This window comes from Melospiza georgiana, chromosome 1, assembly GCF_028018845.1.
Source record: "Melospiza georgiana isolate bMelGeo1 chromosome 1, bMelGeo1.pri, whole genome shotgun sequence".
Classification (NCBI taxonomy): domain Eukaryota; kingdom Metazoa; phylum Chordata; class Aves; order Passeriformes; family Passerellidae; genus Melospiza; species Melospiza georgiana.
Window position 1 is genome coordinate 32,333,005 of NC_080430.1, and position 17,153 is coordinate 32,350,157.

General features: G+C 41.6%; 1 protein-coding gene across 1 annotated transcript in view; it reads right to left on the reverse strand.

Annotated features, from left to right (window-relative positions):
- Window positions 1-17,153, reverse strand: part of RAPGEF5 (Rap guanine nucleotide exchange factor 5) — a 156,747-nt gene that overhangs the window by 64,243 nt on the left and 75,351 nt on the right. Inside the window, exon 10 of the mRNA XM_058024290.1 lies at window positions 163-266. Coding sequence (XP_057880273.1) covers window positions 163-266 — 104 coding nt within the window. The remainder of the gene's footprint in view (window positions 1-162; window positions 267-17,153) is intronic.

Genomic DNA, 17,153 nt, shown 5'->3' on the forward strand with positions numbered 1-17,153 from the left:
GCCCATGGCGCCCCGCTCCCTGCGCGCCGCCGCCGGGCCCTAAGCTCCCCCCGCGGGGGCCATCGCCCTGCCGGGGCCGCGGGCCGCCGCCCCGCCCGCCGCCGCCGCCGAGCCCGGCCCGGCCGGCCCAGCCCCGCACGCCCGGAGCCGCGGAAGCCTTACCTCCCGCGCCGCTCGGGGGCCGGGCTGCGTGACCACACCTTCCGCAGCACCAGCGCCGCGCCGGCCGCCTCCCGCGCCCGCTCGCCGCCGCCTCCATCGTCCACCTTCAGAGGCAGGGAGAGAGAGAGGGACAGAGAGAGCGCGGTCAGTGCCCGCCGGGGTCGCGGCTGGGGCTGCCATCCCGCCGCCCGGGGGCTTAGACTGGGGAGGGGGCTCTTTGCACCCCGGGGTCCCTTTGTGAGAGGCACTGGGCTCCCTGTGTTGGATTTTAATTCGCAGAAGCCGGTGGGAGCGCGCTTTGAATATGCGGGTTTCCGTGTCCCCAAGGTGATGGTTTGTTTAATTCCCAGACAGTCGAACAAAGCAGGGGACAGGTAACAATAGTCTGAAAGCGGCAGGTGCTCCCGAGCGTGCCAGTAATAGAGAGGCAGAATACACCTTCTGTAAACCTTCTCTGCTGTACTTCAGTAAAGGCAATACAAACAGTGGGGCAGGCATGTCATGTGTACCTCTGAGCATCTCCTAAAATACTCGGCGTACGGCTCTCCTTTCTTTTCAACAACTTTTTAACTTGGGAAACAAACACCCCCACAGAAGTTCAGCCCAGTGACGGCCGTGTGCGTGAATTTTGGCTAAGCTGCGGTTTGTACGGCGACTTTCCCCCTGAAACGGACGGGAGGTGAGCCATGATCCATTAGCGCACACGCAGCCCTCATGCCCGGCGCAGCCCGAGGCAGCTGACGGAGCAGAGCGGGAGCCGAGCGCTGGCTGCTGACTGAGCAGGGCGCTTTGAAACGCGGCGGCTGCCGGAGAGCGGCGCGCAGCCCCCTGCCAGATCCTCCTGGCACGCTCAGTCACCGCAGAGTGCGCGACACAAAAGAGGCAGCTGTTTCAATGCAAGTACATCCCAGTAGGTGCTGTTCCTCTAATTCTGACCTGGTTTAGTTATATTGTTCAGTATGTCAAACACGCGTATGAAGGCTATACATGTTGGTACTCAAAGAAGAGAAAACAGCATTTGTGCATGAAGTGTACAGTATCCAGCAGTTAACAGACTTCAAATGGGTTAAAAAATGTTAAGGAACAGAGCTACCCTGGCAAAACAAGGGAGAGAAACCACTTTGTGATTCCTCTTTCTATTATTTAATTTTTTATTCTGAGACCCAGTGAATTGGACTGATACTTCTCGTTGTCACTGTGGTACAGGCGCGCCCAAAGATGCAGCCCCTGCCCTGAAGAAGTTTTCTTTATCAGTAAAGAACATGTAGAATTGATCTATTAAATTTCTGCAAGGTCTGACATACAGGTACTGAGCCAATTAATGTCAGATATTCATTGTAACACTCCCAGGAGACATTATTGAGCAGCCACGTTACAGGAATACTGATGCATAATTGTAATCTTCCATTTCACTGGCCGTGGTTTTTTGTTGCCTACATATTTGAAAAACTGCAATGAAAGAAGCAGCAAAAGAGAAGGAGAGGAAGATCAGGCACAGCATTAAAGCAATTCAGCAAAAGGGAGATTTATCCAAACAAACAAATCGCTCCATTTCTCTGTCCCTTCTCTGGCATTTCCATCCTCTAAAATAGCCCGGATCCTCATTTCCCTGTGCTCACTGACATTCCAAACTGCAGCACATATGGAGAATGTATGTGATGTATGGTGCTGTATTTGTACAAGCCATCTATTTCCTCATAGATGGGAATGGATTTTAAGCACACCCATATACATTACATACATGAGCAGCTGGCAGCAACTCAACAGGGAGCACTGGGAGGGTGAAAGCTCTTTCATAATGAAAGGACATTAACAATGGTTGGTGTGGAAGACAGTGTTTCCCCTTCAGCATCTGACTAGGCAGAGATATTTTCAAAAAACCTGTGGTGTAGGTGTTTCCAAATTTACAGCATAAAGTGCCCCAATGGTAAGATTTTCATAAGGCTCTTCCTCTTGTTCTTGCCAATTTCAGCAATTTCTAGGAAGAGAAAAATCAATCTATTTTATCAAAAATTGGGCAAAACTAAGGCAAATTGGGTTCAAGTTGGATTTTCATTACCTATAATAAATATTTCCCCCCCAAAAAAGAGAAGAATAGAGAATTTCTTTATTTTGCTATCTTATATCAAACACAATCTCACTTTAGGGAAGAATTACTATTTCATTAAACCTCCACTTATACATGACATATTTTTGTGTCCAGTCAGGCCCTTTAATCATACAACAAGCCACAACAATTAACCTGAACAAAGCAAAGCACATAGGCAAGTCCTACGTATTTTCACAAGTTCCGATTTCAATACAGATATTACTCTGAAATGACATCAAGGCACGCTTCATTTACCAGAACCTGGAATGGTCCGTGAAATAGTTCTTGCTGGAAGAAAACCGAGCTGCTCTCAGCATGCTCCGTCTACAGCCAGTGACTGATGAGGAGGATGCGAGGGGCCCCCAAGTGACAGCAGCGTGTACTGAAGGGCAAGGCAGCGCCCTGGCCGAATCCCTGAGAGCCAGCAGACTGACTCAAGAGATGTTCTCATCACGCCTCCAATTAACAAGGAAGCCTTCCAGCAGTTTGCCAGACCTTCACACAGCCCTTGCAGCCTGTGCCGGCCATGCAGGGCAACAGAGGCACAGCATCACCAGCTCTCGTTTTATGGATCAGGGCAGAGAGGCCACCACAGCACCCCAGTTCACTTGGGTGACGCTGCACTGGCAGCTGGATTTGAGCCCCCCACACTGCCTATCTGATATTTACTTTGCTCCAGGCAGTGGGTAGGAAATTACTCCCAGCAGCCTCCATCAGAATGCATTTGGATTTGAGGTGGGACAGAAAGGGGTAGAGCACCCAAATGCCACAGAGGTACACTCCCATCTCACTTTACATGTGGCCTTATGTGCACTCTCCCTGTCTCATCTGTACCTTCAAAAGCACCATTCACATCCTGTTAGCATGTTATAATCAATCCATGGTGCACATTACCCATCACAAGGAAATTTAGCTGGCTCTGCATCTGTCAGCCACTATATTTCACATTTATTACAGCTTTTAATTAATCATCTCCTGATAGCTAAACACAGCACTATCAACCTCGATGTCAGTTCCCAGCAGGAGTTTCAAGTAAACAGCAAGGTTCTCTGGACTCAGTGGATCTTCCAACCAATATTATAGCCAATTTTCCACTCCTCTCATCCATCTTCCTAATACTGAGGTAAGCCATTTATCTCCTGGGTAATATATTTTAACAGCAGACAAGTGCTACCTTTATTTTCAGCATGAAAGGAACCCTGGGGTGGTATAAATATTTATATGCTTACAGGAATGAAACAGCTGGAAGTCATTGCTTAACAGGCCTCAACTTGTGAGTTACACTTTGCATGAGCAGGAATATGACCCCCTGAATTAGCACAGAGGAAGAAGGAAGCAGAAGGAACCTATGGATGACATTGTTGAAAACAGCCACAGTGGGCCGGCTTCCTTATGGAAGCCATTAGGTTTCTGGATTGTTTGCAATAGGCAGGGAAAAACTCAATCTCTGGCCAAAGCAACTGGTAACTTTGGTATCAGGGATATTTCTGTGTTCTTTGCATTCCTGAGTTTGGCCTTTTAATTAATTAAAAAAGAATCCAACACCCAGAATGCACTGACTCCTCTCTTCCTGTGAGAAACCTCCACTGCTAGAAATAGCATTTAAAAACTGCTCTGCTTTCCACCAGCTTTCTAAGAGAAAAAAAAAACATTATGCTCTGCAACAGTATATTCAGAAGCCTGCTTCACTGAAAAGAAAATCCATGTTCACATAATTTCTCCAGGACAGGACAACTGTGCAAAGATTAATTTCTGTATCTATGTTACCCATTACTGAAGTGCCTGTTATGCTGGCACATCCCTAACCAGCAATGCAAACTATGCATTTCCCAATGACAAAACTTTTGGCCAACATCTCCTCACCTGCTTTTGTTAAAAAGGAGTCAGACCCAGAGCTACCCCAGCCAATACCAGAGCCAGACAGATTCACACACTGCCAGTTTCAGTGGGTAAAAAAGTCATGAAGGAACTAAAAGATAACCTATAAGGCATCTATAAACTTAATAGAGCATGGAAAATCCACTGCACAGGCAGATTTTCCTGCTGCCAAACAACTAAGCAAAGGCAAGGAGAATCTTCCTTGGGCAACATGCAACACAGTAAACTTTACACAGATTATCTGCTCAAGAATCACATTAAATGACAAAGAAATTGCCTCTTCTAGAAGTTATGGAGGGCAGGAACATTTTGTTTTCCTAGCATAATTTGGTAAAACTGACTCAACACAATCAGATAATGCCAATCACGTCTGCCTCTATGTCTTTTGATGCTGGTGCCAGGTCATGCCCTTGAGAGGTACGGGAAAAGGCGAACACAGAGGATTCCCAGGGCTGTTTGTGTTCTGAAGAGGAGACTGCTGCCCTCAATGAAATTAAGGAACTTCCCTGTGCACACAGGAACATATCCAAACAGTGTGAAACACAAGAGCAGAGCCAGGAAGTGGGGTCAGAAGAACAAGTGCAGAGAAGCTTTGACTGCCCATGCAGGGAAAGTTCTCAAACTGGTGACAGAGCCTGACAAAAGCCACAAAGTAACAAGATCCTCATTTCCAAAGACTGATTGTTTTGCTGGGAAGATGTCTTTTTGCTTGGGTGTTATAATATCTCTGGTATATAATATCCATGCAAAAGAAGAATTACAAGAACATGAAAAAGACAGAAAAGTCAAGTCAAAAAACTGAGAGACATTGACAGGTAATCTTTGCATTATCTAATGTAGTTCCTTTGAATAAAATACTGGGTTTTTTCACTCTGTCCTGCTCCATCCCTACAACTCTTCCTTGTTCAGCATATGTTGAGACTTGGAGACTGGGTCCAAGCTAAGACAAAAGGCCTTTGCAGAGTGGCACTGAGGTCCCCAAACCTGCCCCCTGAGGTTGGACACACCAAAAGTGACAGAGCTAAATCTCCATCCTGGCTCATTACATCCTACAGGCACATTCTGGTTGTAACAGCCAGGAGCTGCAGCTGTACAGAAAACCCTTCACAGCTCAGGCTGAAGCATGCTTGGAGCTTTCAGAGCCTTCAAATATTAACCTCCAGAGCTCTAGAAACTCTTCACAGAGCTTGTACAAACTGCATTTTTTGGCCTCCAACTCAGGTCATATTTGGGCAAATATTTATGAAGATGGCAAAAAAACCACAAAGGAATTTCAGATCCCACCTCAGAATAATAAGGGCATAAGAGCTTTTCAGAGAACTGCTGCCAATTTTTTTTTTAATATAGCAAAACAGGATTTACCCCTAACTTCACTCTTAGCTGCTTCTGAACAATGTTGACTGCATTTTTCATATAGAATTACATAGGCTGAGGCAGACACCTTTCAGAATAAACAGAAAATATGCAAAAACTCCTGGAAGCAATGGAAAATGAAGTCTTACAGCATGAGACATTTGTTAGTGCTAATAATAGACAATGAGGTGAGTCCTGGCTATAAAATATAGGCACATTTATATTGCAAGCATAAAAGAATGGGAAAGGGGAAAAAAAAGAAAGACAACAAAACATAGTCTATTAACGGATCTAAGATACACTGTCATACAATTTCTATCAAGACTAAGGATGATCACCTTCTTACACTTCCCTATGTTTCTCCCTGGGACCTGTTATTGTGGCAACTGAAAAATTAGGTCTAAAGTCACGAAAGTACAAACATGTACAAAAATTACTCTATTCTTCACAGGCTATTCCCCTTCATTTGAGAAAAAAATGGAAGTGGACAGATCACAATTAATGTGAGGGCAGATGACAATATCTCTGATCTCTGTGGATAATCCATCTCAGAATATGTTACTGCATTTCACAGAGTTTCAAGAGAGATCAAAATCTGCATTGAGATGTTTGATTCACTTTCAACTACCACGGGGGAAAAGCTTTCAAAGTCACCAGTACAGCTCAACCCCTATGTAAGGAGGAGACCAGTATTTTTTCTGCAGTGGTTACCCTCTCTCTATTTCAGAAAGATGAAAATAAAAAAATAGTTATTACTCTACCTCAATTTAAAATACCAAAACATGAAACGTTTTCAATGGGACTGCTTGTTTTGAAGTTGCAAGATCACTGCTTTTTCCAAATATCAAGGGAAAAATTACCTTAAAGGGCTGCAGGACTATCAACAGAAGTTTGTCATATGGCAATTCTTAAGCATAAAAAAAAAGTTACCTAAGGCTGTGCTATTTCATTTCACTACAAAATACAGCTTATAGGATATACATATTGCATTTTATTATTTTTGTGATGCTATGATCTTTCCCTCAGTTCTCTGTACTCTAATATTTTTGTTTTCCCCTGCAGTTGTTAAATCCTTTAATAAATGTGGGCTAATCACGGTATACTGGTAGAAATTGACATTAAAATGCCTCACACAGCGATTTTGTTTTGGCTTTCAGTGACTTCTGACCAATCTGTAAAACACTCTGAATTTTCAATCACAACCTACCTTCAGTAAAAAACACCCAGGCATTGTACCAAAACTTCCTAGTGGTCTCACACTGAGCTATCAGCCTGACAGATGCACAACAACAACATTCGACTTAGCACAACATCCTCTGAATTTATCAGCTACACAAATGGTGATAAAATGGGCACAAGCCACAACACAGGGGAAAAAAAAATAATAAAAATCCTTTGTTGCTGAAGCCAGTTGTGAATACTGTGTGTAATAATGCACAGAACAAGCCCTTTTAGAAAAACTGTTGTGCTGTCATCTGCATACTGAGCATCGGCAGCAAAGGCAACGTTAATAACAAGTTATCCTTGTAGAGGGGTCAAAAGGACAGTGCTGGTAAGACAAGAGATGACAGACAACAGGCATCAGGGAAAAGATTAATATCCCTACACAGTCATACATCAAGGAACACAATTTTTGCCTGTAATCCCAAAACTGCTGAGAGTAGGATTATTTCTGCTTTCTCTATTACTAAGAAGAAAGCAACCGCTCAGGGGAATAGGGCAGTGCTAAATGCGAGTCCTTATGTGAGCTGAAGGGCTGCAGCCAGGTCCTAGGGGAAAAAAAACCCAAAAACTCACTTGTATGGTGTTCTCAAGCAGTGGTCCAACTACAAGCAGGGTGAGGGGGTTCCTTGTGCAGGCCACTTGAAAATATGAAATAAGTTTGTGTAGTTAAAGAAAAGCAAAAGAAGTGAAAAAAGAGGAACCTCATTAAGATTTTCATAGAATCATAGAAATGTTTTTGTTGGAAAAGAGCTTTAAGATGAAGTTCAACTGCAAGAGGGTACACAGTTAAAAAGAAAAAAAACCCTTAATATTCTTTGGAAAATAACAGAAGCATAAAATCCATGACTGAAAACAGGAATCCTGGTGTACATTTCTCTGTGGCACACTTCAGTGGTGCTGAGCTGCAGTACAGTTGCAGATACACTGTTTGGATATGCAAGAAGTGTCCTAAACAGAGACCAAATTGTTTGTACCCCTGACTAGCCCCCAATTTCCTCTAAATATATTTAAGGTGAGAACACTTTAAGGATTGGACTTTAATGAAAGGAAGGAACCTCTAACACAGGAAAAAGGGCACACTTTCTAACATAATATGAAGAAAATCATTACTGGTGTCACAACCACCAAAGTAATGCTATCATAACCTCAACACTCCACACCTCTTTGTTGGTTAATGAGAAATGTCTTCTCACAGCAACTGAAGCTTATGCATTTCAGTTTTCCCTTCCTTGGAGCAGACTCTTCATAGCTATTAGTGGGTAAATCTGACAGCCTGACAGAGAGCTACCACCTTGGCAAGGACAACTGAGAAGACCTTTTCTCTGCAACTGTACGAAAACAGAGGGGAAAAAAGAAAGGGGAAGGGAGTGAAGCAAGACAGAAGATGGGATGATGGTATTAATATTATCTCATTCTCTCACAGCTGGCAGGACAGCATGTACTTGAAAAAATGTCAGTATACAGAAGAATTGGAGGCTTAGATCTTCTGTATCTGTAGAAAAACCTGCACCACACCAGGGCAAATTAACATGACTAGAACAAAAAGGGCAGATGCCAACAATACCCTCCAGTGGCCCTGAAATTAATGTGGTGGGGTATGGAGCTGGTTGCAAATTTCCCAATGAAACTTTTTCTTTTCACTGAAAAAATATGAATTCAGTACAACTGAAACTGTGCCAGAGCATGTCAGTTTGAAGAGAAAGTAGCCAGCCAGGCTTCCCCCACTGCCTGCACATACTGCCCACCCCAGGCTGGCAGGGCTTCTGCATCCCCTGCCACACAGGAGCTCAACAGGCCTGCAGGTCCAGGTCCCAAGGCAAGTGTCAGGAAAATTCAATTTGTATTTCTGCCTCAAGAGAGTTTTGCAGCTCTCTTATTTTCACCCGCATCATAACTGTTTACTTCCCCAAAATGTAAAGTTTCCTTCAGGACAAAAACTCAAGGACCAGATGCAAGTACCTCCTTTTGAGAATAGAATAGAATAGAATAGAATAGAATAGAATAGAATAGAATAGAATAGAATAGAATAGAATAGAATAGAATAGAATAGAATAGAATAGAATAGAATAGAATAGAATAGAATAGAATAGAATAGAATAGAATAGAATAGAATAGAATAGAAGTATGTAGATGTAACAGTTCAATCCCCCAGCTCTCTGGAAGACACTGGAACAGTATCTTCAGTGATGTTAGTGGCAGTGGTTCAAGCCTTAGCTGCAGTGAAGAGCATGAAGGAAATGATATAAAAACTGCAGGACTTATGTTTCAGCCAGGAAGGGAGGAGGAGTGCCAAGGCTTCAAGGAGGACTGCAGATTTAACCTGGATACCCTAGGACTGATGACACATACTATTATTACCATATGGTTTAAGGAAAGAAAAATGTGGATATATGTATATAAATGTGTAGATGTACAGAAATTATACTTGACAGAATAATCCTAACATCAGATGGGTGAAGTTCTAGAAATTACTGGCATATGAGAGGAAATAGGTAACAACTTGATTAACATCTAACAGGGCTGGAATTTGACTTCTCTGGCAGCCCCCATACAGCTTTCACTCAAGAATGAGAACCACAGAACACAGCTGACTAATGTTAGTAGATTTAATTTATTAATGTAGAATAATATTCACCTTGGTAAGGACATGTGTACAAAGGCCTTACAACCCTTATAATGGAAGCAGTGATAAATAAGGTCTTCTGAAGGAACGGAAGAGAGATGGCAGCAAATATATGACACTGTTAGCCTTATATTGCTCTAATTACCAGTTCTGAACACATACAACTTCTAAGTCAAGCAGACAAGACTGATGATGCCTTTCTTTGTCTTTCACTCCAATTCATATTGGGTGTGTAGCAAAATATTATTTTTATAAATTCGCTTACCCCCTTACTGTCTCTGAGAGAAAACTTTGTCTCTTGACTTATATCTATGATACTTCTCAAGGCTGCCAATGCCATCATTCCAATAAAAATAAAATAAAATAAAATTTGTATACTATTCCCATTATAAGCCACAATTGCAAACTAGGAAGGTTAAAACTTGCCTATTGCTGCTTATTACATTTATCACTGTAAGGCATATATCTCCTTGTTGAAGTGTTGTTCTCAAAGAAGGATGCAGATAATTTTTCTAAAAAGAGTACTCAGCAAAGGTCAGGAGCTGGATCTGACCTCATAAAAGGCTTAAGAAAAGGGTTCTCTAAAACTGAGAATACTATATAAAGCTCAAGCTCATTCTCAAGAACTCCCGAACCAAACTCTCTCAAATGCACTGACATTTAAATGCAAGTGTGAAAAAGCACTGAGTAAAAGAGTAGGGAAAAAAAAAAAAAAACAATCCAAAGCTAATGTTTAAAATCAAAACAATTTATTTAACTGCTAGACCAATAACAGTCATCACAAAATAGAATTTATATCCTGTGGTTTGGTGGTTGTTTTCAACTAAGTTAGACATAATACAGTGATTTCTTTTGAGGAAAGCATGAATCACAATGGCTACAATTTCCTTGGGTTTGGATGACAGTTCTAATTCTCTCCAAAATAGCCTGAAATCACCAGCCTTTTCACTAATGCTTTCTAATGGTTCTTTTCTTGTTAATTAATTCATGAATCTAAATCATTCAAACATAGATAAGCCACTAGTCGCTCACAGACTTGATAACAGATCCTAAGTAGACAGAAATCTGTAGAGCATGCAATAAAGCTGCCAAAAAAAAAAAAAAGGAAAAGGAGTTAGAATGAAAAATAAAACTCACTCCTTCCACCTAATAGCAGGAGATGTGATTCTGCATTTATTATGCAGGATAAAATATTCACTGATGCCAATAGTAACTATAGAAATGAGAAAAATCAGGCTGCTTCTATCTAGAATGCTTTTTTCTAATGTTACATGCACGGGAGCAAATTAAAGGACCCATTTGTTTTGGTATAATATTTGTTGTCCACAATTAACAAAAGGAAAACATGAAAGAATAAGGGAGGTGGGAAAGAGCAGGTTAACAATCAACTCTTGCCAGCAATAATTAATTCAGAACTGGAGGTTATAGCACCCAAGAAATAAAGGAATTTCATTGCAGGATTACAACAAGAAAAAAGAAGAAAAGTGCTTTTTTGCATACCTATATAAAGAAATAGCCATAAAATTATTAAATAAGTTTTCATGTATTGAAGAAAACCAAAGTGTCACAAACAATACAAATTACAGAAAAATGTATGACACCACATTATGAAGCAACATTTTATATTTCTTTATATTTTATAATTTTAGATAATCATATATATTAATTTATTCCTTATTTTGTGCCTGATGGAATCATGTACCTGCTTGTTGCATGTTTACATGCTGTAAATTTATTTCAGTAGGGAGTCTCCTCTCTGCTTTCCTTAGATAATAAAATCGTGCTCAGCTTTAGAAGGGAGCTAAGTTAGTTATACCAAGGGCAACCTCAACATTTATTCAAGTTATGGAATGAAAAAAGCACTGTTACCATGGCAACTAGTAAATCACATTGTATCTGCAATGAGATGCAAGGCATCTCGAGTAAACACTCATCTGCCTCCTTGTGTGACCTCCTCCGCAGGGAATGGTTCCTCTGAGGAGGAACACATGCAGAACTGTGGCACAGTCCAGATTTCACTGTCTCTTCTGCAAAAAGTTGGCAGAAGTAATCCAATGTTATTTTTGTGTGGGGGGATTTAACTAGCTCTGTCATTAGAATAGGAAGAAATACTGGAAAAAGAGGATCAAATATTGAATGTTTTGCTGGGATTTACCTCAATCAAGACCACGAAACCTTACAATGACAGGGTATGTCAAATGGTGTTGTAGCCCCTGCACCAGAAGACCATTCACAGCAGCCCTGGAAGGAAAAGCCTTGCTGCCAGCATGGAGGCTGCCAGACGTGCAGGAGCACATCAAGCTGGAGCTGGAGCTGTTGCTGCCTCCAGCCATCTGCTCCACCCTTCTGAGGGATGTTGCCGCCTCCAAAACGAGGACATCTGATCTACCCTTAGCCAGGCTGCTGCATGTTTTGCTGGGCTCTGATATTATCAGCAGCTAACATACCAGCTCTGCCTGACATAGCCTTTCTTTCTCCACGTGGTAGGGGACAGCTCTCTTCAGAACAACCCCTCAAACCATGCTGCTCTACTGACAGACCATCCATCAGCCACTGGGCTTTCACTGTACTTCCCTGCTGCCTTTCTCTAGCTCTTCTTCAGCCACTATCATGCCTACATAAGGCTCCTTCTCTCTTCAGCTAAATTCACCATGAGGAGCAGCATTGACACCAGGTTCCCAAACAATCTCCCTTGGGTCACTCCCTTCTCATTCCTTGAAGTACCTCCTCCTGAGCAAGCTGGTGTTACCATTAGGGAGAGAGGGACACTCCATGATGCCACTTATCAGCTTCTGATATCATACTGTATGCACAGTGATTTCTTCAGCCAACAAAGGCTTCACCACAGGCTGCAATTTTCTGCTGACAATGGGATCTTCTGATCCCATTCTTCTTCTCTCATCACATCCCATTACTCTCAGACTGCATACTACAGACTACTCAGACACTGCCAACACCTTTTATGCCACACAAGGAATACTGAAACTCTCACATATCTCTGATCCTGTCTTCCCTTCCCCCATTTCCAGCTTTGATTCCTTCCTGACCATCATAGCTTCAAACAGTTTATATAGCTTTCTACAGCTACATCCTTTTCATGTATAATGTGAGATCTCATCTCACCAACTTCTTTATGCCTGCTCAGGAAATTATTTTTATGTCATAAATCTCATAAATCCACCTTCTCTCCTAAGTCCTTCCAGAAATTACTTCTTAAACCTGTTTACTTTGTCATTGTTAGGTTCTTCCTTCCCACGTGGTTGGTCATTTACTATTTGACCTGAACTTTGATAGATAAGGAGATGCTGAGGGTGAAGAAGACACACAGTCTGGAATTCACCATCTATCACAGAGCCTTTGAGTAACAGAAACATAAAATGAGATGTATGGACAGATGACCGGGTCTTAACTCCCTAATAGAACCCTGTGGAGAGGGTTACAATATCCAAGTACGCCCGGGAAATAACTAATGATCCTTTCTTCAGTGCAGTCATGTTTCAAGGAGCAATTGCATGAGTTACTAAGTGCTTGAGACTGCCTCCATAATTGCAATGATTTATTTTATGCATCATCATAACTACAGCACTAGGTCAGGAGGACATGTGCCTTATAGATGCCTTGAATTTTAACACATGCATTGGAGGAAATCAGAAACATGGAGACCACAGTGAGGGGCAAGGGGGGGGGGGGGGTAGGGGAAAGACAAAGTCTAAAATCCCAACTAAAACCCTAGGTTTCTGTTAAATTTTTAATAAAATTAATTATATTTTCAGATGACCCTAAGCAGAAGTTGCTTACACTTTCTTCTGCTCCCTTAAAATGCAAGTGATCACTATCTAATGCTCCTGAAATATGTCAGAATTTTTTTCCAGTGCAAGTAATGAATATGCAGTTTACAGTGTAACTATCCATTCAGTAAAGAAAAAAATGAAAACACAAGCCTGTTGTTTCTGTCTTATGCCTCTGTTTATTCCAGACAAAACCCTCCCTATGCAAAGCATCTTTCTTCACCTACCCTTCATCTGTACTGGTGCATTGGCTGCCTGCTAGCAACCAGCAAAGAGGGGGATGAGACTTGGGCTCATGAGCATTTACTTGACATGGCAAGTATGATCTCTACCCATAGCTATTCACCTGACCTACAAAACAGGGCTGCACCAAGGATATTTTGTGAGGGCTCACATCCCCAGTGCAGGAGGCTATATTTCTGCAGCTTCAGAAAAGATTTGTCAGCAGCTTCCTGGGCATACTTAAACCCCTTTCTGCAGTTACTTTTTCTTTTAGCTATGTAAGGCTTCACTAGCACAGAAGGACACTTTTAGGGTAACGATAAGTTAAAGTGCTGTCATCACCAAAACTTTAAGGCTATTTGAAGGTCTTGAAGACAATTTCTCTCCACCCCCATAAACTTCAAACCATTCCCCTATGATAACTCAAGAAAAAGCACTGCTAACCTTCAGCACTGTTTTTCCAATTACTGTGTTTCAAGGTTAGCAGTGTAAAAACACTAAACCAACTCAGTTCTCAAGGTCAAAGTAAAAAATGTAGCAATGATATTCCACAGCAACTTTCACTAATTTGGTATTCAGGACACACTCTTTCTGAATATCAAATCACAAAATCATTGCCAATTCATCAGATTTTAAGCTTTAGCTTATTAAATATTATACTGCGCTAAAAATAAAATGCAGGTTTTCATTTATCTTATTAGAGTGTTTCAGTACAGAATGATCTAAGTTTCTAATTATCTATATCTCCAAATTATATCAACTGTTATTTCAATATAAGCAAATTCATAACAACACATTTTAATGGAAAATATTCATATGCTAAAAAGTGGTAAAGCATTAGAAGTCAAAAAGTTGAATGTCAAGATGCTAAAAATGAAAATGTTTCTCTACATTGTGTCTGCCAGGAGAGCAAGAGCTCACACGACATTTGGCAGTGATTTCCCATGATGAAGCAACTCTTTGGTGCTTTCATTTCCATAAAAGCTCTAGCCTATTTAGAGGTAGTTCCTAGCTCCTTGCCCTTAACAGGGCAATGCAGATAAAGTTCATTAAATATATTGTCTAAGGTAGGAAAGTGAAGAAGTTTTGCTGTAACAAGCACTTAAACTGTGCATGGAAAAAAAAAAGTAAAAAATTGGAACAAATTATTTCTTACAAAAGGTGGTGAAGGACATATTGGTATTGCATGTTCTGCTGCATTCACAAAATTGCCCAAATGAAGAATCTCTGAATGGGATGTATTATTAGACCTTAATCAATAGGATTTTTTTCAAGCAGGCTGGGCATCCAACTATTTGACGCAGATCCTTTCCGCACACGAGAGCACTGGAACACCAGAAACTGCAGCATTAATGAATTACAAGGAAGATTGCAAATGCCTATGATTTTAGAGCTAATTTTGACAAGAAAATGGTCAAGCAATTTTTACAGTTTTTCGATACTTCTGCTGGAATACTGAATTTTTGTTTCTTCTTACAGCAGGTAAGACATGAATTTCTACCATACTTAAATGAGTAAATTGCTATTTGTTTTACTTCTTTTATTCTTAGGGCATCCTTAATACATATTGAACATCACACAGATTAAAAACTAATAGCATTTTAAAACAACAGTTATTGCATGATTTACTGTATAGCTTTTGCCTAATGTGAATATTTACTATTTACATGTCACTGCAATGAAAACAGTATGTGTCAATTGATTAACCAATAAAAATATTAGACAGAACTGGAGAGCATTGCTACAGCAGCTGCAAAGGACAGTGGTGTGGTGAAACTGTAGCCATTTTGCCTACTGAGTACAAAACTAAGTTTTGCTCCAGGGAAGAGACAGTCATAGCTGCGCACACACATATGTGTGTGTCTGTGTGACAGCTGGGGGTGGGAGAGTGAGAACAGACGAGTTACAGGGAGCATACGGGCACCCAGTGCAAGAGCAGAGCAGCTCTGCAGATCCCACACAAACCAGCACACGTACCCACAGCTCTGCTGGAAAATTGGAACATGCTCCCCCCGTTCCTGCATACATTCCTACAAGGAAGAGTCTAAAACGAAGTAAGAGAGGCACATTTTTAGGCACATCCTTAGAAATTGAAACTATAACTCATGCACTGAGAAGAAAAGAATTTATAGGGACCATTTTTAAGAAAGTACCTGATTTGATGTCCCATATTAAAAATCTGCCACCACAAGCAAGTCTCAGGTGGTTCAGGGGATCTGCTTCAACCTATCTATAGTATCACTCAGCCACCCAGTGTGCCCTAACTACTCAAACACCCCTACTGATGACCAAGACTAGGTTTTAATCTAAAGAACTGAAAAAGAGGTTGAAACTTTTCAGAATCTGCTAGACAAAAACCCGATGTAATCTGAAAAGAGGAAGAGAAGGAAAGGGCTGTCAGAACAGATGGGTCACCAGGAGAAAGCATCTTCTTTATGTTAACAACTGAAACTGTGTGTTTAAATGACTGGTTCATTCTACAGTGTGAAAAGGGGTTCCATAAATAGTGTTTGTTAGAGATTGTCTTTGCTTTTAGCAAGGTATGCAATTTGCTTAATGAATAAATACATACAGCACATGCACACATAGGCAGGTGTCTCTACAGGAGGAGAATTGGGGGACCATAAACACTGCAGATTTCATGGTGGAGAAGAATTCTGCCACGTCCTTGGTGAAATCCTGAGAAAGACTCCATGCTTCATGCTTGTTTTTCATAAGTTCATCAAAATCCAAGAATCCAAAAAGAAATCAATATGGTCCAATGATTAGCTCAATACAGGTACTGTGTAGAGACTGAGAGATTATTTACACAGACTGAATTAATGTGTGGATTACACTGAAAAGATTCAGGTTTCTCACCTGAGGAGACAAAGCCAGAGTGTCAGTATATTCCCAGCTATTTGCCATTCACACAAGGAAGCCCAGGCCTGAATGTATGTGGTTTTTAGCTGAAGACTGAACAACCAGGCTTTACGCATAAGAACTGAAATTGTGGCCACTTCAGTCAGCTCTGATTAGCGTCTTCTCTGACCCTGACCACATCCAGTCTCTATTAACTTGCTAAATATGGCCAAACAGCATATATTACAAAGAGTAAATCGATTTAACAGTTCTATTTGTACCCACAGATGTGTTTTAAACATTCCTGTGGTGGTGATGAATCCCCCATTTGCAATATGAAAGTATTTTGTAAAAGAGCTTCAACTGATGCTGTATTCATTGAACAAATATTATCATCTCCCAAAACAGGAGAGACACTGTGATATTGCAACCAAGCCAAAAAGGTGATGCGCATTTGCATTCTGTGCTCATCTTCTATTCTGCCATAAAGAGCAAAGCTTGTCTTTGTTCCTCCCAGCACCAGACTAAGCAGGAATGCTGCTCCTGATACAACACACAGGTGTACTCCCCTCACCTTCCAGGGAAAATAAGATGAAATGAGGGATGGTGCTCTCAGTCCAGCAGCATCAGCCAGGCTGGCAGGGGACAGAGCTGATGCACAGCAGCCAACAAAGGCATGTGAGCTGCAGGCCCTTCCCTTGATCAAACAGGGCTGTGTAGCTCAGCGTCACCCCCTGTTCAGGGCTTACCCTTGTTCCGAGCCTGGAAATCCATCTCAGATTTGATCTTCAGCAAGCTGTTAAAGGAATTACCAGCCACTATTCAAGCTCTTCCTGAGTTAGGTCATCCTATTATTTTCCCAGTCATCAAAAGAGGCTGAAGTACTTTTTCCTGCAACCAGCAAGTGCTGCTGCTCCCACACGTCAGAGCCTTCCCTGCTCGGATGCTCGCGTTGCAGGCAGTGACAAAAAGA